Source organism: Sceloporus occidentalis, unplaced genomic scaffold (genome assembly GCF_023333645.1).
Source record: "Sceloporus occidentalis isolate IW3139 unplaced genomic scaffold, rSceOcc1.0.p SCAF_7, whole genome shotgun sequence".
In the NCBI taxonomy this organism is placed as follows: Eukaryota; Metazoa; Chordata; class Lepidosauria; order Squamata; family Phrynosomatidae; genus Sceloporus; species Sceloporus occidentalis.
In genome coordinates this window covers 85,135,846-85,157,928 of record NW_028316987.1, presented here as the reverse complement: position 1 = coordinate 85,157,928, position 22,083 = coordinate 85,135,846, and the positions used below count along the sequence as shown (strand labels likewise).

The 22,083-nt window shown below is 41.9% G+C and overlaps 2 protein-coding genes across 9 annotated transcripts in view; one reads left to right on the top strand and one right to left on the bottom strand.

The window, feature by feature from the left end:
* The window catches only part of LOC149310039 (extended synaptotagmin-2-like), an 84,857-nt gene extending 76,150 nt beyond the window's left edge, over window positions 1–8,707 (bottom strand). For 5 of the 6 annotated variants that reach the window (XM_089533547.1, XM_089533548.1, XM_089533549.1 and 2 more), the window contains exon 1: window positions 8,255–8,707. In XM_089533547.1, the coding sequence (XP_089389673.1) occupies window positions 8,255–8,599 (345 nt within the window). In that variant the 5' untranslated portion in view covers window positions 8,600–8,707. Of the gene's footprint in view, window positions 1–1,951; window positions 2,033–8,254 lie in introns of those variants that run through there. The other variant, XM_089533552.1, reaches the window with a different exon arrangement.
* Window positions 8,708–11,631: 2,924 nt separating this feature from the next.
* DYNC2I1 (dynein 2 intermediate chain 1) overlaps window positions 11,632–22,083 on the top strand; it is a 35,094-nt gene continuing 24,642 nt past the window's right edge. For 2 of the 3 annotated variants that reach the window (XM_089533544.1, XM_089533543.1), the window contains exons 1-5: window positions 11,632–11,768; window positions 15,747–15,800; window positions 17,907–18,330; window positions 20,261–20,313; window positions 21,739–22,062. In XM_089533544.1, the coding sequence (XP_089389670.1) occupies window positions 11,754–11,768; window positions 15,747–15,800; window positions 17,907–18,330; window positions 20,261–20,313; window positions 21,739–22,062 (870 nt within the window). In that variant the 5' untranslated portion in view covers window positions 11,632–11,753. The remainder of the gene's footprint in view (window positions 11,769–15,746; window positions 15,801–17,906; window positions 18,331–20,260; window positions 20,314–21,738; window positions 22,063–22,083) is intronic. The other variant, XM_089533546.1, reaches the window with a different exon arrangement.

Below are 22,083 nucleotides of genomic sequence, written 5' to 3'. Positions count from 1 at the left end.
TAATATTGCAGTGACTCATTACAAAGGAATGCCTCCCTAAAGTTCTTCACAAAGTTTATTATAAACATACAAGTTCAGCAAGAGAAATGGGTATTTGTATTAGGCAGACATGACTACTGTACTTTGTCCAGTGCTTCTCTTGCAACTGAGCCTAACAGGAAAACATTTTATTTCTGAGTTTATGATCATAGTGCAAGTCCCACCGAAATTGATAGGGATACAAATTATTTAAGATTAGGAAATTAAATTCTAACTGTGGGTTCCATGCACATTTACCAAGTAGTCCAAATGTGATAAGTATGATTGATTCCTATTTAGTATGGATAAGACTGCAGCCGAAAAACTGTAGAAGAAAGAATGTGACTTGGTTACCTTTCTAGATTATTAATAAGAAAAATATCTGAAGAGACAGACAAATTTGCACAGCTTTGTAAGCATTTGGTAAGCTCTGTTTAGTTTAAAGCTGTTGTCCCATATTGTTGTTGCTGTTTGCTTTCAAGTCATTTCTGATTTATGGCGACCTTAAGGCAAACCTAAAATGGATTTTCTTGGCAAGATTTGTTCAGAGAGGCTTTGCCTTTCTCTGAGGCTGAGAGAGTGGGCCTTACTCAAGTTCACTCAGTGGGAATCTGAACTCTGGTTTCCACAGTTGTAGTCCAATGCTCAAACCATGCTGGTACTCTCAATCATATATACACATAGCTGTTAAGTGAAGCTTACGTCTGAGGAACTATTTACACAACTGTCATTTAAAATGATTTTGCTACTGAGAAGGGGGGAAGCAAATATAATAAAATTCAAACCAGATTATTTCCCTCTCCAAATGTAAAGCTGAAACAACATTATTATTTTAGTTTAGTTCCAGACAATGCAGATGTGTCACTTCAGAAACTATTGATTACAACTTCCAGCAGCCTCCACCACAAGCTATAATAGCTAGGGCTGATAGGAGTTATAAACCAACAACCTCTGGAGGACCCCACCTACCCAGCAATTTTAGTTTGCATAGAAACATAGCCTTGAATAAAAGCAGCTGAAGCAAAGGATGAGAGAATTTTAAAGCTTCTGGTCCATGATATACCCTTCTAATAATACACTCCAACGATATACACTCCCAAGAAACACAAAATGGCAGAACACCCTTAGTTGTTACCTACAGTCTCCAGCTATGACCATTCAAATGCATCATCAATGAGCTACAACCAATAGAGCCCTCTACAAGCTCTAGGAGACATGTCTTTATTTGCCGACAGATAGCCTCCACATCATACATCCAAATGTCATATGAAAAGCAGCCTTAGACTCAGAGGCAGGAGGAGTGAAGATCAGAGGAAGCAATATTAACAATCTCAGATATACAGATGACACAATATTACTGAATGACCACAGAAGATCTATAAGATTTTTGGTAAGCAGATTTATTGCTTTTACACATCTGTATCACCTCGCCCAGCCCTTTTAAGGCAAGGGACAGGACTCAAATCTTTCTGGTTCCTATTACATGGAATCTATCCCACTCCCACAACTGTATAAATATGCTTTATAGACCAAAGTTTTAATATCACTCTACAGTATCTGAAAAAGTGAGTTTACATGCATAAAAGCTCGTGTTAAAATAAAAAGTAGTTAGTCTCAAAGGTGCGGCCATATTCCTTTTTTCCTCCCTTCCCTTTCTCCTTCTTATACTCCCAAGAATGGGAGCCGTGACAGAATATCAAAGTTGTTAGACTCACTATCAGAAGGGGTTATATGTAAAACTTATTAAATTTAGCTAGTGATCATGGGAAAGGGCATGGAATTTTGTAGAACAACTAGCCTGTTCTCTGACTTACAATGCTTACTGAGATATCCCCCCGATTTTGCTTTCTAAGAATAAAACATGTCAGTGGGTAAACCTGAACATGAATAACGTGCAAAAGTGTTCAACACTGTGTACCAATGGCAACATTACCAAAAAGAATGGGACATTGTTTTCCTCTCTTCTCTTGATGCCTTCTCCTCCTATGGTAAAATCCATGTATGAAAAAGTAATATTAATGTGGGAAAGGCAAAAGAGAAACTAGAAACAGAATAAAAGCAATATGATAAATGAAGGGCAGCCTTATAAATAGGTCCACAAAATTTACTTGCCTGAAGGAATTTGTTAATGGAGAACCAGGAATTTTGGTTCTCCAGCCACCCACTGCAGTTCTATGCAAGTCAGAGAGGAAGAAATCATCTGTCTGTTTGCCTCATTGCTTGGAGCAGAGGAAGGATGGAACATTATCTGCCAAACAACTTACTCACCTGTATGTAATTTCTTGTTGCCTATGGCTAACCACGCAAGTTCTTAAATACAACTTCAGGGAAAGTTATTCAAAAAGAAAAGGAAGGAAATCCCACTATTGCATTTGGAAATCCTTTACATCTAGGATGTACATCTAGACCTAGGATCTTGCCCTCTATATTTTTGGCACAAGGAAGGTGTTTTCAAGGGGGGCCAAAGGGTTTTGCTAAACAATACCATTTTGTGAACCTTCATAACACTTTTCAAGTCTCATTCTACTTCTGCTCCTGCTGCACCATCACATTTTTTCCCAAGTGATCCCAGTCAATAAAAGACCACATTAAAAATGCTATATCACCATACTATGTATCCAGTCAGATTTTATGGTTTTTGTGGGTTTTTCGGGCTATGTGGCCATGTTCTAGAAGAAGATTTTACTTCTTTTATTTCTATTTTAGTAAGACCAGGTATTATTATTATTACAGCTATGTGTATGCCCCACTTTTCTTTTAGTGAGCTCAGGTTAGTGTACATACATGGCTCTCTTCCTCACAACTTTATCTTCACAAAAACTACCCTGTGAGGTAGGCAAGCTGAGGGAGTCTAAGGTCCAAAACACGCTGCAGATATAATCTAGTTTGAGACCGCTTTAACTGCCCTGGCTCAGAGCTAGAAAATTTTGGGAAATGTAGTTTTGTGAGACATTTAGCCTTCTCTGGAGCCACAATAAACTACAATTCCCAGTGTTCCCTAGCACTGAGCCAGGGCAGTTAAAGCGGTCTCAAACTGGATTATTTCCTTTTTAAAAGTTTATTATTAAGTTTTATCAAATAACAAACTTATAAACAATAGAAACAACAGACCTTGGGAATGAGCTAAGAGAATTTCTACCCAATAATACACTCTTTCAAAGTTATAAAAAGATCCAGAAAGGGAAATCATAGATCATTTTGCTACAGTCTGGTAGGTCCAAGATGTCCTTCCATAAACCAGCTTGGTGGAGGTGTAGCAAAATGAGATATATATTGTTATTGAAATAATCAATAAAAAGAGACCAATCCTCAATGAATGTATGTGTCTTTTTTTATCCAGATCTGTTCTTGGAGGAATAGGAAAGTTTTTTGAACAAATGTGTGTCGCAGACCTTTTCCCACCAGTTTTCAAATAACAAAAACTGGATTATTTCTGCAGTATGTTTTGGACCTAACTTTGCCAAAGGTCACCCAATGACTTTCATGATCAAGTGGTATTTGAATCTGGGTCCCCAGAACTCAGTTCTCTAACCTTTATGCCAGAGTCATCATTTATGATGACTGTCAATTATGTAGTTAACCAACTTGCCCTCAATGAACGGTTGGGGGGGGGGAGGGGGGAGAAAATGGAAACACATTCTCATTGCCAACATAATGACTCTGCCACTCCCTGGTTTGCCTTGCTGCACTACAGCAGTTTTACTGCTCACATTCTCAGCATACCAAAACAGGAAACATCACTCCTGCCATCACAGAAAGAGAGGTAAGCTTCTTCGGGTTTTCTGCACCAGGAAGATGAACAATTGAATACAAACAATACACCTTTGAAGAACAGGCCTGGCTTTCTCAGCAACCTGGCCACCTCTGTAATAATTTATACCTTTTCCAGAGTGCACAAAAAGATACCAAGATGTGGCCATACCTGAGGGCAATAAATGCTCATGAATTCCACATAGCTTTGCCTTTAGCGTTGTAGAACTAGCCCCTGCTTCAACTGAATCCAGCAACCTAAGGAAATGTAAAAAATTCCACCCATCTGCAGCTGCAACAGCCCTTTCAAACTCTATGATTAAATTAAACTCACAAATTTTAAGACATTTTCAAGTTCCTATACTGCTTTAAAAGTCATTTCAATCGCCTGCTTGGTAAATGTCTAATTAAAGTTGAGCCACCGACTCAACTGCTGAGTATATGTCAAGACGTGTGTAAATCCCACTGATCCGATGGCTCTGTTCCACCTGGGAGTAGTAAAGGGATTTAGTGCAATGATTATCAGCCCTATTTCTTTTCACAATGAGCCATGCTCCAAAAGCACAACACAGCTATCAAAAACCAATCTGCACTTTACCCTCACAAGAGCTTCTCCCAACCAGGCCCCATGCTGAAAACGTCCTCATCTCATCCTGATAAATGTCTCCTTCTAACTTAAGCTACTTATTTATTTAGGGATTGCACAAACAAATGTGAGTGTCATACTAATGCTGTATTAACAATATAAACTGAAACTTTCTTCTTCACACGAATACAAGCAGAGTCTTGCAGATTTCCTTGAACATTAGCGTTCCCAGTTCAGTACAGAGAAATCACACCCACAAATTACGTTTTTTACATTTCATGAAGATACAAAAGAGGATGGGACACTTAGCGGGCAGGAGTCTCACAAGGAAGAGCTGTTTCCGAATTACGGCAACCTTAAGGTGAACATGCCACTGGGTTTTCATGACAAGTTTCATTCAAATGGGGTTTGCCGCTGCTGTCCTCTGAGCCTGAGAGAGTATGACTTGCCCCAGTGGGTTACTATGGCCAAGCAGAGATTCGAACCCTGGTCTCCAGAGTCATAGGCCAACACTCAAACCACTACAGCACACTGGCACACACAACTATTTAAATAAGAAAAGTAAATTTATGGAGTTCACAGGATAACCAGATTGAAAGCGGGCAAACTGAAAAACAACTGAGGCCATCTATGTGCAATTGTGACGAGGAACCACCAGTATTTAACCTTCTCACTACTCCTCACATAAAGGAGACAACATTTCTAAAGTGCATGTAGTCACAACAGGACAAAGTCTGTACAGGTAAGTCCTGGGGCTTCTTCACAGGGAAATGTCATTCCTTGTGGGGCAGCACAGTGGTAGAAAACAGATCTAGTGGGAATGCTGCTGAGGGCGTGACTTTCACAGTGCAAGAGAAATGCTCCTCTGGCTGCATTCACACTGCAGGAATAATCCAGTTTGACACTGCTTTAATTGCCATGGCTCAGTGCTATGGAATCCTGGGTTTTGTAGTTTTTTTGTGGCACCAGAGCTCTCTGATAGAGCTCTCTGGGAAGCAAGTATCCGCAGACACATCTTTCAGTAGTTCATCAAGAAATGCAATTACTACTGGAGGAGTGTTGATGCAGTCCAGTTTCCTGCGAGGGGAGGGAACAAAAGGCACAGGACAACAATGTTTCCAATGTCTGGCAAGAGTCTGAGATAGAAAGAAACGTGTTTCTTCCAGCATGGAGGGCGGAGAATAGAGGTTCGGCTGCAGACCAAGCTTGACCTAGCGAGCTAAAGTCAAGTTTTGAAATACCAATGGATGCACCCCAAACCCTGCTTAAAAGACATACTGGGGGAAGAGAGTGTGTCTTGTCACTGAACAAGATCCAAAGCTGATCCCAGCCTAGGCACCTAGTAGTAGAGTCGGAAGGGATGGGTTAAGGGGCGAGACTGAGATGAAACGCTAAAAACAAAGCAGGCCCTTTTTCCCCTTGCAGGTTTAACCATCACAGCTGGGCGTGGTGCAGTGGTTTGAGCATTAGACTCTGGATACATCTAGACTGCAGAAATAATGCACTTCTGACAACACTTTTAAATGCTGAAGCTCCATCTTATGGAATCCTGGGATGTGTAGCTTTACAACCCTGTTTTCAGCCTTCTCTGCCAAAGAGTGTTGGTGCTCCACAAAACTACAAGTCCCAGGGTACTGTAGGATGGAGCAAAGGCAGTTCAAGCGGGGTGTCAAACTGCATTATTTCCAGAGTGTAGATGCTCTCTATAGTGACTCTGGAGAACAGGGTACAAATCCCCTGCTCCGCCATGAAAACCCACTGGGCAGCCTTGGGCAAGTCACATTCCCTCAGCCTCAAAGGACAGCAATGGCAAACCCCTTCTGATCAAAACTTGCCATGAAAACCCTGTGACAGGGTGGCCATAAGGTAGATACAACTTAAATGCACACAACAGCAAAGCAGGGTATGCAAAGGGATCTTGTAGCACCTTTGAGACTAAAAGAAGGAAAGAGGCTGGTAGCATGAGTTTTCACAGAGTTGAGCCTACTTCCTCAGATGCATGGGGTGGAGACCAGCTCCTTTCTGTTAACTCTCCACTCCACCCCATACATCTGAGGAAGTAGTAGGCTCAGGTCTACGAAGCCCATGCTACTAGCGTCTTTCTTCGCCATGCACCTCAGGAAGTAGGCTCAAGCCTATGAAAACTCATGCTACCAGCTTCTTTCCTCTGGACTCTCCACTGACCATCTATCCTTTTTTTCCAGGGCATGTCCTACATTTCAACCTTCTGTCCATATGAATTCCAAAAGGTCCTCCATTGTGAGCACAACTAAGAAGCGTGGATTTATATTTATATCAGTGTTTTCAGTTTTTATTTGGCAATGTCCTGCATTTTTCTGAATGTCCTAAATTTAAAGGTGCTTTGTCCTTCTCTGCAGTTATGACATATGGTTGCTCTATCAACTCCAACCCATGCATCTGAGGAAGGAGACTCAATGTAGCAAAGCACAGGCTACCAGAGAATCACAGAAGCTTCGTTCCTCTGGACTCTCCACTCCACCCCATGCATTTGAGGAAATGGGCTTAAGCCTACGAAAGCTCATGCTCCCTGCTTCTTTCCTCTGGACTCTCCACTCCAACTCATATCTCTGAGGAAGTAGGCTCAAGTCTACCAAAGCTCATGCTCCACACATCTTTTCTCTGGACTCTCCATTGCCCCCAATGCAACTCAGAAATTAGGCTCAAGCCTTCAAAAAGCTCATGCTCCTAGCTTCTTTCCTCTGGACTCTCCACTTTACCCTATGCAACTCAGAAAGTAGGCTCAAGTCTAGGAAAATTCTGGCTGCCACAGACTCATAGACGCTTCTTTCCTCTGGACTCTCCATTCCACTCCATGCATCTATGGAAATGGGTTCAAGTCTACCAAACCTTGGGCTCTAAGCCTCTTTCCTCTGGACTCTCTACTCCACCACATACATCTTGGGAAGTGGGCTCAAGTCTACCAAAGCTCAGGCTACCATAGAATCATAGAAGCTTCTTTTCTCTGGGATTTCTGCTCTGCCGCATGCATCGAAGGAAGAGGGCTCCAGTCTACCAAAGTTCAGGCTCCCAGCTTCTTCCCTTTGGAGTCTCCACTCCCCCCAATTAATCTTGGGAGGAGGGTTCAAGCTTACAAAGGTTCAGGCTACCATACAATCATAGAAACTTCTTTCCTCTGGACTCTCCACTCCACCCCATGCATCTGCATAAGGTTCATGTCTACAAAAGCTCAGAATGGCAGCTTCTTTCCTCTGGACTCTTCACTCGACCCAATGCATCTGAGGAAGCGGGTTCAAGTCTACAAAAACTCATGTTCCTAGCTTCTTTCCTCTGGACTCTCCACTCCACCCCATGCATCTGAGGAAGTGGGTTCACGTCTATCAAAACGCATGCTACCACAGAATCATGGAAGCTTGCTTGATCTGGACTCCCCACTCCACCCCATGCGTCTCAAAAAGGAGGCTCAAGTGTAGCAAAGCTCAGGCTACCACAGAATCACAGACGCTTGTTTCTCTAACTTTTCCGCTCCACCTCACGCATCTGAAGAAAGCGGCTCATGCCTTAGAAAGCTCATGTTCTCAACTTCTTGCCTTTGGACTCTCCACTCCAAGCCACGCATCTGAGGAAGTAGGCAAAAGCCTAGGGAAGTTCAGACAACCATAGAATCAAAGAAGCTTCTTTCCTCTGGACCCTCCATTGCCCCCAATGCATCTGAGGAAGCGGGTTCAAGTCTACCAAAGCTCACGCTCCGCTTTGGCTCTTTGCTATGGAATTCTGGGAGATGGCGTTTGTTGTGGGGCCCACAACAAACTCCAACTCCCAGAATTCCATAGCAAATAGCCAGGCAGAGTTAAAGCGCTGTCAAACTGGGCTATTCTTCCTGCAACGTCGAGGCGAGGGCTCCTTCCTTCCGAGGCTCACCCATGCGGGCAGGTCCCCGGTGGCGATGGTGAGCCTGACGGCTCGCTCCTCGTCGCGGAGGAAGGCGAGGGCCCGTCCGAGGCGGGAGTTCTTCCCTCCGCGGTGCCTCCGGATCCAGAAGAGGCCGAGCAAAGCGATGAGGACCCAGCTGAAGCTGAGCCCCAGGTAGCCCAGGACGTAGACGGGGAAGACGAGGGCGAAGGCGCGGGCGAACTGCGACACTAAGCCGGGGACGTCGACGCTCAGCATGGACGGAGGGGCGTCTGGTGGAGGGGCTGGAGGCGGCTCTGAGTCGCCTCCGGGGCCGGGGCACGTTGGGGGCTGCGGGGGCCCTGCGCCGCTCATGGTGCTTCCTCTCCGGCGGCGCCGCCTCACATCCCGCTTCTCTGAGGAAAGGAGGGACGCAGCCCCCGCCGACACCGCCTCGCGCCGCCTGACTGACAGCGACAACTACCGCCTCCTTCCCTCTGGACGCCGAGCGAACCATTCCGTAACAGACGGAGGGGGAGAGAGAAAGTGGGGAAAAAACGCCTCAGGGAAAAGCGGCCCAGGGATTGGCTCCCCGAGGACTAAGCCCCGCCCCCTTCTAGCCCTCTCCTCCACTCTCTGCGTCGCTATGAGAGAGTGACAAGGAAAATCACCGCCTCTCTCCCGGAGCGAACCATTAGTTAAAGGATGCGGGGGGAAACATGTGACCAATTCAGTAGTGTAGTAGGAAAATACCTCAGGGAAAAGCGGTCCTGCGATTGGCTCTCCCAGGACTAAGCCTCTTTCCAGTCCTGTAGAAAAACACCTCAGGGAAAAACGGCCCTGGGATTGGCTCTTTCCCAGACTAAGCCCCGCCTCTTTCTATTCCTCCTGTCCACTCCCTGCGTCTCTAGGAGTGTCTGAGTGACTGCCACCTCCCTCTCTCTGATCGAGGAGCGAACCTTAAAGGATGCGGGAGAGTGAAGGGACCAACTCAGTAGTGTAGTAGAAAAACACCTCAGGGAAAAACGACCCTGTGATTGGCTCTCCAGGGACTAAGCCCCGCCTCTTTCTAGCCCTTTCGCCCAATCCTTGCGTCCCTAGGGGTGTCTGTCACTGAAGGGGACAACGCCCCTTCATCCTTTCCTAACTGAAAAAGGTTTACGCCCCTCCTTCCCTCCTGGCTTTCCTGCCAAGGGTCTTCCCCGTAACTGCCACGCCCATCCATTTCCCTCAGAGGCCCATAGCCTTTTTAAAAAGAGGGTGCGCGCGCACCCAACGGCTGTCAAATCCTTATATGGAAAATCCGTTTTGAGACCGTTTTAACTGCTCTGGCTCAGTTCTAGGGAATCTTCGGAACTGCAGTTTATTGTGGTGCCAGAGCTCTCTGACAGAATAATAATAGTAATAATAATAATGAAAATGAAATGTATTTGTATCCCGCTTCTCCAAGCAGATCGAGGTGGCTAACATTAATAATAAAACACCCTTAAAACATAATAAAACAGTTATCATCATTATATCCCAACCCTCCCAAACCCACCCGTCCTCAATAAAAAGGCTAAATGTCTCACAAAACTACAGTTCCCAGAATTCCATAGTACTGAGCCATGGCAGTTAAAGTGGTATCAGACTGCATTATTTCTGCAATACTGATGCAGCCCTTGGTTATCAGTTTCAGCCTCAAACTGAATTATTTCTGCTGTGTGTTTTGGACTCATATAAAGCAAACACTTTTTGAAAGTCAGAGCAACATAGCTAAAAAGATTGTCCTATTCCTCTCTAGAGTCCACCTTCAGGTTTGTCTTAGTCAAGAAGGATTCGAATCCAGAGTAACATGAGTCAAAACTAAAAGAGGGGTGTGCCTGTGACCTCTTCTTCAATCATGAAGTGTAAAATCCACCAAGCAATTATAAATTGTGTTGTTGTTGTCTTCAAGTTGTTTCTGACTTACAGCAACCCTAAGGCCAACCTATCATGGGGGTTTCTTGGCAAGTTCCTTCAGAGGAGTTTTGCCATTGCCACCTTCTGAGGCTGAGAGAGTGTGGCATGCCCAAGGGGTTCACATGGCAGAGTCATAGTCCAAAGCTCAAACCACTACACCACACTGGCTGTCTATAAATTGGCTTAGCTTTTCTAATTCTGTGTTGTCATGGTCTATTTATTTATGTCCTCTCAGTTTGTGACATTACAGGACTATCAGACATCCATGTAGTATTAAGTACTAATACGATGCTCATTCTTCCAAGCCAATTCAGCCGTGAAATGCTACACACACGCATCTGTGCTAGGGATATACTCCCTGTGTGTATTTTGAATTTTTAATATTCTACCGAGTTTGCTGATAATACATCTGTAACGCTTGTTTTCCAGAGCGCTGATAAGGAAGAGTGTTCGCAAAACTAATTATGTTTACTTAACTGCAAGCCTGATGGACACAGTAGGCCTTCTTCCTGAGTAAATATGTGAAGTCGAAGGTTTTCATGGATGGCATCTTTTCCCCCCATAATAAAATTAACCGAAAGAATCATAGGGACTAAAATTACTCTGGAGACCATGGTTCAAATGGCCATGGAAACCCACTGGGTGATCTTGGACAAGTCACACTCTCTCAGCCTCAGAGGATGACGATGGCAAACCACCCTCTGAAGAAACGCGCCAAGAAAATCCCATGATAGGGCCGCCATATTGACTTGAAGGCACACAACATGAAAAAAAGAGGACTTTATAGGGTTTTTTGTGGGTTTTCCGAGCCATGTGGCCATGTTCTAGAAGAGTTTATTCCTGACATTTCGCCAGCATCTGTGTCTGGCATCTTCAGAGAATTTAAATAGGATTTGTCAGGTAGCGTGGCAACCTTTTTAAAAGCGAAAAGTGCACTACAGAGAAAAGAAATCTATTGAGATGAAGACTATACTGTTCAGGGAAGCGTTCCCAGGCATCGCACGACTGTTATCCGATGTCATTTTAAATTGTTGTCTGCCCTATTTTATTGAACGTTAACATGAATTAATACATATCATTTAATTATTTGTGCGGAATATATGCCATAGGCAGATTTATGTATTTTAATTGTGTGTACAGCGTTGTGTAAATTTACAGTGCTATATAAATAAAGCTTAATAATAATAATAGCCTCATAATGATAAAGAGTGTCATTGCAGCAGCCTTTTCCAAGACTCATTGGTGTTTCTACTATGACAGGCTTGTATTATTCAAAATAACTCGAAGTCCCAACCTCTCCCTGACATTTCAACAAGCTCTGAGGTGAGCAAGATGGACAGCCAGGCTAAAAACCAGAAAGACTTCAACCCCCAGAATCCTTTGCGGCCTTGGTCCCGCCCCTTTCCCGTAGCGTGCTTCCGATTGGTTCAGGTAGATCGACTCCGCCTATCGGCTATGACTCCGCTCTGTCAGCGTCTTGTTGGGCGGGGCTTCGACGCGGTTGCCTTGGTTCCCTAACCAGGCTGCGGCCTAGTCCGAGGTGAAGCGGAGTTGGGCATGTTCTCCTTTGAGTCCGCTACGGGCCGTGATGGAGGGCGATAAGGTGAGAGCGGTCAGGTGGGCTGTATACATCTTTCAGGGGAAGGGATGACGCTCCCTTACGAGGCTCAGGGGAAACAGATGGTTCTCAACGTTTGGGTCTATAGATCTTTTGAGACTTCAGCTCCCAGAATTCCTGAACAATGAACATAGTGACTGAGACTTCTGGGAATTGTAGTCCAAAAATCTGGAGGCGGCCCAAAGGTTGAGAAGCACTGCCTTAGTTGCAAAGGAGGACAACAAGCCCTAAATCCCTGTCAACACACCTGGTTTACCTCTCTCTCTCTCTCTCTCTCTCTCTATATATATATATATATATATATATATAATATATATTGTTGATTAAAATTTAAAATATTACAATCATACCATCACATTTAAGCATACAAAATACAGCAACCACAGTGTCATCTTTAAACAAACCATTTCAGGCTAAGAAGCAATTTCTTCCAATAGCTTAGTAGTTTATATGTATATCTATATATCTATATTGTATATAGATATAATTATATATATATATATAGAGAGAGAGAGAGAGAGAGAGAGAGCAAAAGAATTTCATCTCTTGCCTCTCTACAATCTAATTAATAACAATAAAAATTGTAAGCCACTCTGAGAGCCTTTAGGGCCGAATGGAGGGCTATAAATACCCTAAAATAATAATAATAATAATAATAATAATAATAAATAATCCTATTCTTCCCTAATCTCTCCTTCCCCTCCAAGCTTTATTCTGCATCCATATCCTTCCATTATTTTCTCTCTATTCCACAATCTCCCTTCAAAAAACCCTTACATCACATTCATCTCTAAACTGCATTCTCTTCTTCTTCTTATTATTATTATTATACTTTATTTATAAAGCGCTGTAGATTTACACACCTTCTTCGATTTACTTTACATTCAATTACTTAACTCACTTCAGTCAATCCATACTTCTTTCTTCATTCTTACCACACATCCTTCACTTCCTTCTTATCCCTGATGGATTATTTGGTATTGGTATTATCTGGATTACTTGGTATTGTTCGATGAGCTTCTTGTTTTTGCATTGAATATTTACTTTTATCGCCTTGCAATCACTCGTATCTTTTGTACTGTTGATCCGTTTGTGTAATCCTATAACGTTTTTTTCAAACATCTCACTATATGTTTTACGTGTCTGATTTCACTATCAACCTGATCTATATTCCATTATAATACTCTCTGTCCTATTATCACTTCTTGGTCTATCATAGTGTTCAACATTGCCTGTCATTTTGTTAGTTCATTCCAACAGCCACTTCAATTTCTTTCTTGCTTTACTAAACATAAATACAGTGCGACCTTGTTATCCGCTGGGGTTTGGTTCCAGGCTCCCCCATGGATAACAAAATCTGTGGATGCTCAAGTCCCATTAAATACAATGGCAGAGCAAATTGGTGTACCTTATATGAAATGGAAAATCAAGGCTTGCTATTTGGAATTTATACTTTTTTTTAATATTTTCAAGCCGTGAATGCTTGAATCTGTGGATAAAAAATCCATGGATAAGTCGCGTCTTCACATTTCCCCTATCCCTCTACTTTACTATAGCCTTTGTATCATCAACTACATATAAACATAACCTTCTTCATTTTAAAAGCTAATTGTAGCTAGACTTCCCCACAAATAAGCCAAAATTAATAAGGCGACTGGTTTACGTACTTCTGAGTAAACACACAAAGCATGCAACACAGTCCACTCAGTTCAACAGGGGCTTGGAAATTCTGTGGGGCCAGCAGCACCACTATTGCCTATTCCCTTTGAATCTTTCGTAGCACCTTTTGCAATATCTGGACTGTTGGAAAAACTCACACCTCAGTACAGAATGTGTGTTTCTCATTCTGCAGTGCAAACAGCCTCCTATCTTGCACTCACATTCCTTAGTTGATGCTGCTGGTTTTGTGTATGTATGTTGGTCCTGTTGTCATCATTCAAATGTGATCTTGTGCTTCAACAGTTTCCTCCTCTAAGAGAACATTTTTCCCCTGGTTGTGTATAACTGAAACCACATAATATGAGCTGTCATAATACGGAGTCTGACTGTTACATTTTGTGTTGCGTAAAATGTGTTTCTTATAATTTTATCAATTTTATAACTTTACAATACATAAAGTATGTTAAAATACAAAAGCCATCAGGCCTATTCTTAAGAAGCAGAACCCTTCCTCCAGTCCATCTGGCTTGGTCCAGGCCTCAGAGGAGAGATTAACTGCTGGACCTGATCCCCTTCCTCACCACCATTCCCTTCTCCTTTTGTGTCATGTCTTTTTAGATTGTAAGCCTGAGGGCAGGGAACCGTCTTATTAAAAATAATAATTGTAAGCCTCTCTGATAACATTTAGGGCTGAAGAGCAGGGTATAAATACCATAATAAAAATAAATAAATAAAAAAATACTTATTATGATATTAATACATTAATTATATTTTACATACATATGTACGTACATATTTATTTATTTATTTGAGCAAAGGGAGAAGCCATCTTGCTGTGCCTTGTTTTATATGCTCTTTTAATGGTTTTAATTGTATTTTTTTAAAAAATACATGTTGTTTGCTGCCTTGAGTCCCTGTGTTGGGAGAAAGGTGGGATATAGGAAAATAAAATAATAATTAATAAATAATATGCATGGTTAGGATGCTAGAAGCCAAAGATGGATAATTTGACAAGATCAATTGAAGCACATTCTTTTGAATCACAAGAACCCGGGTGGGAAATCTTCACAAACCGCTGTGACAAATTTGTGGAATTATGAGAACTGTTCATTTTGTATATAATTTAAACAGCTAATATAGGTTGTCATCAGTAAGTTTATGAGCTTTGAGGGAACTTTAAAAAATAAACGATATGAAGTTGTTGATATTATCTTTTGTGGTATAATTTATCTTACTTGGATAATATATAGGAAGGAGAAGCCAGTCATATTTGATTTAAAAATAAATCTTAGAATAAATTTCTTTTCTGGGGAATTAGGAGAGGGGGAAGGGGGATACGGGGAATTATTTAATCCTGTTTTGTATAGTACATTTGATAACTATTGTTATTCAAAATTAATAAAGAATGAATTTTTAAAAAGAAAAAAAATATTCTATGAGGATATGTTTGGTGGGCTTCACGTTTGCAGTTGTAATAACAAAAGCCTAGCTGGAGCAGACCAAATACCTAGTTAATCCAATGTTCTTTTCATACAAAGTACAACCAGTTTCCTATCAGAACCTGGCAAGCAGGTTAAGTATGCTATGGAGTCTTATTCCATTCATTCTTCCCAAGAACTGATACACAGAAGGAACTCCCTCTGATATTTGAAGGAATACCTCCTTGTCATAATGAATTCTGATAACCCCATTCTCCTTGAATTTACCCTGTAAGCTATTTTGGTTCAATGGGCTAAGTAACTTTCAGTTCTTTGAGGGTCACATGTTGAGTCTTTTTATTCCATGCTAACTTTCTTTTAAATTTCAGACTTTGCACTTTTCTGTTCCCTGATACTTCTGCCTTTGTAACAGAGAATCAGAGCCATCCAAACATTTTTGAACTCCACTTTGCATTAGCTCTAGATAGCCTGACCAATGGTGAGGGGTGATGGGAGTGTTAGTTCATCAATGTCTGGAAAGTTGAAGGTTCCCCAGTCCTGCTTAACAGGATAAGTATGGTATGTATTCAAACTAGAGCTAGTATGGTGTAATGGTCTGTGTGTTGGACTAGGATTCCAGGAGACCAGGGTTCGAATGTCCACTTGGCCATGGAAACCGTCTGGATTACCTTGGGTAAGTCACAGTCTCTCAGCCTCATAGGAGGGCCATGGCAAACACCCTCTGAACAAATCTTGCCAAGTAGATTCACCATAAGTTGGAAACAGCTAGTAGGTACATAATAACATGAACAACTTGCTCAAATGTGAATTGACTTGATACTCCAAAAACAACTCCCATTTTAAGAGTGTCTATCTTTTTTTTCAGAGAAGAACAAAAGATGACACTTGGAAATCAGATGAACTAAAGAAGCATCTTAAGGTAACATGTATTCCTGAACCATTACCATCATTGCTAGACACCTTATAGAAATTTTAGAAGCCAAATGAATTTTTGCTGTGCCTAGCAGCTTATAGGATTTTAAACTTGTTTCTCTGTATAGCATTTCCCCGGGCAGATCATACACAGTTTTTGACCGACCCCCCCCCCCCCTCCCATTTTGTTTCAGAAGTCATTTACCTTGTGGTATATGTGCTTGCTCTTTGAAAAAGGAAAGTATGGCTGTTTTGGATCCCAGCCAATCTAGCAATTATAGCAGTTACAATATAATTAAAAGAATAATAATTAAAAGAATACCAGATCTGAATTTTTGAGTGGATTTGAATTTGAGAATTAAATTCAAAATTACTTATTTGAGGTCTTACACAGTATTTTTTTTTTACATTTGCTAAGCATTTGGTAATAGTCATTAATGGGTATTAAGTAAAAATTTTTGACTAGTACTGAAAGTTTTCTCAGCTCAAAATGAAATGTGTGCCACGTGACAGGAATAGCAATCTGATGGCTTATAGGACATATCTACTCACCAAAGTAACTTTGTGATCTGGTTTAAGCAATGGAGGGTAGAATTTTTTTTTATTAGATCTACTTGAAAAAAATAAAAAAAGAAAGAATGACACTCTAGAGCTATTCAGATATAATGTCAACCAATGCTTTGGAGTAATGAATATGACATTCAGGTGTCTTTTGCTCATCTACCTTTGGACACAGTAATCACTAGTGTAAACCATAGCCTTTAGGGCTGAAAGGCGGGGTATTAATACCATAAATAATAATAACAATAACAATAATAATAATATAGTTTGCTCTTGGATCGAGGCAAGCATTAACAGTGGCCGAGATCCTGCACATGTATCACACACAGCTACATCTCTGTAACTACATTTTCCGATGTTAGCCCCTGAAACCTACTTTAGTAAGCACAGCAAACCCAACACTGACGTTTCTCTGGTGTCAGACAGTGATGAAATGAGCAGGGATATCTCCGGGTTCTTTCCTGTAGCTGGACATGCTGCAAGGACATAATCTGCAGAGAAATCTCAAGGACACCTGGAGATCTTTGCAGATGTTAGTCACTGAGTGTCTAGCTACAGGAAAACAGTTGGACATGTCCTCACTCATCCCCCTGCTCTGTGACGCCACAGAAATGTCCATTTCGTGAGGGCTACACTGTTTACAAGGAACGTTTGCGGAGAGGGGGTGGTGGAATTTGGTTGCTGCATGGTCAGAACAGAATTCCAACCCCACAATAACCAAGAAAGTGCATTGACTCGCCATACCATAAATTTGACTTATGCCATAGTAATTGAACAGGATGCCAGCCCACATTTCACTTGTTCAGAAAAAATAGGGGGAAATGTTTGCTGCATACAAGGAGCAAATGCATGAGCTAAGGATTCTCAGGATTCATTACTCTTACGCTAAACCACTGTATAGCATTATATCTAAATGTTTACTATCTCACCTATTATATTATTATCTATTCTTTGTTCTGCCAGTTTTTCTCCTGACAAAATATTCAGGAAGCATATTCATTCCTTAGTCCATTTTCACTAAGTAATGAACTTACAACATCCAAATACATGTTCTCTGTATCTGTAAAGAATGGGTGGGCATAGTGCACTCTTTGGCTGCCACTTTTGAGGCCCTTGAAGTTCCCTCACCTATCCCCCTATGCTATACTTTCTATTTTTTTTTACAAAAAGCTCTACATGATTTTTAGTAATATTTTTCCCACAGAAGCTCCTAAAACACATGAAAACACACAAAAATGCCCCAACCCAAACCCCTTGTATACCTCAGAACCCTCTTAATGCCTCAGTTTTCCTCTATAGTTCTTCTTAAAATGTGACAGGAAATGATAAAAGATAAACCAACTCCAGGAATATAGAACTTGCCCCTGTTTGCCACAAAATGAACCCAAATATTGAAAGGCAATTTAGAGACAAGTGGTTTGCAGTTCCAATATAAAAATGGAGTTATAAAGAATTTTTTAAATCCTTCATTCAGTGTAGCACTTTGAGCTCTTCAGCCATGATAAGTATGAGACTACGAAAATGATACATAACAGTAGCTTCTTTTTTTCAGATATCTCGATCAGATAGTCAGTCTGAAGACAGAAGACATCGACAGAGGAAAGCAAGAGATGGAGACAAGAATGATACTGATGACTACAAAGAAGGTTTGCAGAAAGACCAAGACAAAGAGAGAGTAAAAGAAAAAGTAAGATTTAAATCAAGTGAAAGGCATCGGGATGAAAGAAGAGAAAAGGGAAGAGAAAAAGATTACCCCGGTGAGCGAGTGAATGAGAAAATTCCAGTTACTCATGAAAAATATACCAAAAAAGAAAAACATATCACAGGAAACAGTAGAGAGAGACACAGTGGTAAAGAGAGAGAAAGAAAGCATAAGAAGGATGATCGCAGACAGATTCTGATGGAAAACGCTATGGCAGCTTATGGGAAAAGGAGTAAAGAACATTATAGAAGAAGAGAGAGCAAAGTTCATGCAGGTACACTAATTTGTTACTACAGTGGGCCCTTGCCTTATGCAGGGATCCATTCCGGACCACCACCACCACCACTCCCTGCATAAGGCAAAAAGCACATATGCTCAAGCCCCATTGGATATAATGGGGCTTGGGCTTGCTGTGCGGCCATGCACGTGCACCGCGGATTCACGTGCCATACTCCCTTTTGCCGGGTGGCTTCAGCATAAGATGAAAGCTGCCTATAATGAGTCTGCATATGGCGTGGGTTCACTGTATATATATTTTGAAACCACCCTCCTGATAGTTGTGGCTTTACATATGCTGCTTTTTAAAGCTGGTCTGTCTTAGCAAGATAGCAGGGTCAGAAAGTCAAAGGCATAACTGTCTTAGGCTGCGTCTGCGCTGAAAAATAATCTGGCAAAGGTCTGGTGCCACAACAAATTACCATTCCCAGAATCCCACGGCACTGACCCGTGGCAGTTAAAGTGGTGTCAAAACGAATTATTTCTGCAGTGTGGATGCAGTGATAGTCTGGATCAAAATTATCTTGTAGCATCTTTAAGATTAACTGAGGGCCTGAACAGACAGGCCAAAATAAAGCTGCTTCGGGTCACTTTGGAGGTATGCTATTTAAATGATGCATGCGTCCTAATAGGCCTGAAGCCACACCAAAGCCACACACCAGTTTTGGCGCACCTTCTGTCCTCTTAAGATGTGTGTGTCATTTCTGTCTGTTCGGGCCCTGAGAAAGAGAAGTTTGTATCATAAGCTTTCTTAGATTGGAGCTTCAAACAGATGGCCCCAAAGGGCCGCCATTGGGGTGATCCGGGGGTGGGACATGCACATGACGCACACCTCCAGATCACGCAGACGCCACACCAGGACTGGTTGCCATGGTCCCACAGTGGTCCATAACAATCGGGGTGGGAGCGTCCTCTGGCTGATCCTTTTGTCCCCTCTGCTTCACCTCTACTTCATCAGATGCATCCTTTTCCCATTATTGTCCAAGAATTAGGTATCAGTACCCCATGGGGAATGATTTACACTCATGCTCCATTCTGTATAGATTATATATGTGTGGGCAATGGCCAAACTGTCCCTTTGAATGTATCATGAGAATAGATAGGGAAACCTAAAAAATGAACTAGTAGAGAAAAACTGAATAACATGTATGTATACTTGCTTTAAGTTTCTAGAGATTTATTGTCTCAGAGTGGTACAAGAATTTTAATACAGAAGAAATATGTCTTATTTGAATTGTTTTATAGTTACAAGAAATCAGAGATATGTTTTGGAGGGATGTGAAGTGCTTATCTTGTATAAAGTGCGAAAGAGTTTGAAATGTACTTACTATGGCCCGTTACAGACGGGCCTTTTAGTACGGAGTCAGTCCGTATTAGGGTTAGGAAGGTGCGGTGCTTCCGCACCCTCTAACCCTAGTACGGATTGAGTCTGTACAAAATGGCGGCGTCCCATCTACATGGGGGCCGCCATGATGACGTCACAACCGCGCCGCCTCTATACGGGGCGGCGCAGACATGACGTCGTCGCTCCACGCCAGGGTGCTTAGTGCGCCCTTTGCATGGAGCAGGAAGGAGCTCCGTTTCGGAGCTCCTTCCTGGTTTGCACCGCTGGGCGCAGCCTTCACACAGCTGCGCCCAGCGACGCAAAGGAGAAAGGGGCCAAGCGGCCCCTTTCTCCTCCTCCTCGCCGCTGCGGGGTGTCCTTTGGGCTTGAAGCCCCTAGGACACCCCTTTCCAGGCTGCGGGGAAGCGACCTTTTGCCGCTTCCCCGCAGCCTGGAAAGCGGTGGATCGGGGCCTCAGCAGCTGCCATTCTGGCCACTGAGGCCCCGATACCCCGGGGAAAGGGGCGGGTAGAGGCCGCCTCAAAGGGGCGGTCTGTAACACGCCTATAAATTGTTTAATCTTATAAGTGTCCTTATTTTTTAGATCATCCAAAAATAAAAGGTGAGGAAAGGGAGAGAAGACACACAGAGAGAAAGGTAAGAAAAGGCAAGAGATCAAGTCATGTCTCAGAAGTAATAGCAAAATACAATTCATTGGTTAGGTGAAGCCTCCAGTGCTAAAGTAAACAAAATACTGGAGAATAATCTGGTTATTGTGTTCAAACATAATTAATTTGCTCTCCATATTGTGGGTGCAGTAGTTTTGTTTGCTCACTTTGTGTCTAAAATTATTTTATCATAATTACACAAATATTCCATAGATTTAAGGGACATTGAACAGGCACTATCCATAATATTTCACCAGATATTTTGACAGACTTTATAAACAAATTAATTAGGCATAATATGTCTTCATTTTTATATTATTATTATTTTTTTATTTAGGTATTTATATCCCGCCCTTCAGCCCTAATGGCTCTCAGGGCGGCTTACATTTATCATTTTTAATCAGACAGTTCCCTGCCCGCAGGCTTACAATCTAAAAGACACGAAACAAAAGGAGAAGGGAATGATTTATCATCAGAACCATTGCTAGTACAGGACACCTTTCCCCTCCCCACATGGACTCAGAGTGATCTGAACAGAGTTTTCACTATAGCTTTCACATGCTCTGGAAAATACCACACCTTAACATAAGAGCTTTAAGGTATCCTAGATTCTGGTCTCCATGTAGAAAAAATACATTTCTTCTCATGAGCAACACTGCAATACTATCCCAAAGTCAGCCTACACTTGCCAAAATAAAAATGTAGATAGGTCACAAGTTTTGAGCCTGTACAATTTAAAAGCTGTATTAGATATATTAAAGGTGTGCTGTTTACTAGTAACACGACTCATTCTGTTAAGTATGACTTTTTATGTAGCCAAAGCAACACCATCCAAATATAAGAGGAAGGTATCAGCAGGTTTGGTGGAAACCCTTTAACAAGGTACCAAAAAACCTTATTTAAAAAAGCATTCAATGAGTGGGAGGAAACTCCAAAACAACCAAATGAGGGTTAAGTGTACACAATAGGCACTGAACAATAACATAAGTATTGTTGATTTCAACAGAAATAGGACCAAGTCTACATCCACTACAGCAGTTATGTTTATATAATATGAGAACCCAGAGTTCATCACAAATGAGTATGCTGGTAAATTCTGGTCAGTTGCTGCCACTTGTAGGTTTGCTCTGCTACTGGAGATACGGCAGGGGGCACATTCTTTTTTCTGCTTTGTTCTTCCCCAGTAAATCAAAGGAAGAAGCAAAGAACAAACCCTGGACTCTTTAAGTGAAAGGAAGCTTCCCACTGCCAGATGATAAATTAAACTAACTGCAGAATTGAACTCTGTGGTTTATTTAGCTGCTCCTACTGCAAAGATAAGCTGATCTCTGGTTTGTTGGATGCTAACATGTATTTATGTCTTTTCTGGTCTAATAAGATGTTTTGAACTATTAATCCCCCTACCTGCTTCCAGAATGAGGAGAGGAAAGACAGTTTGGGAGAGGTTTCAGCAAACAGGTATGAGGAACGAGAACACAGGCACAAGGCACAGAAGGAGCAAGACCCAGATAAGGACAGAAGACAAAGGCATAAAGAGAAGAAAGAGAATGACTTTTCAGCTGTTGAAGGAAAAGAGAAGTACTTGAAATTGAAGAATCTCATATATGTCAAAGATGGTGAAGAAAGCCATATATCAAGAAAACATAAAGAACAATATCGCCATGGAAGGAGACATCATAGTGGGAATGGTGAAAGTCAACAAAAAGAAGAAAGTGAAGAAAAAGAGAGAGACCACAAGGTTTGCTTTAAATTGACTTTC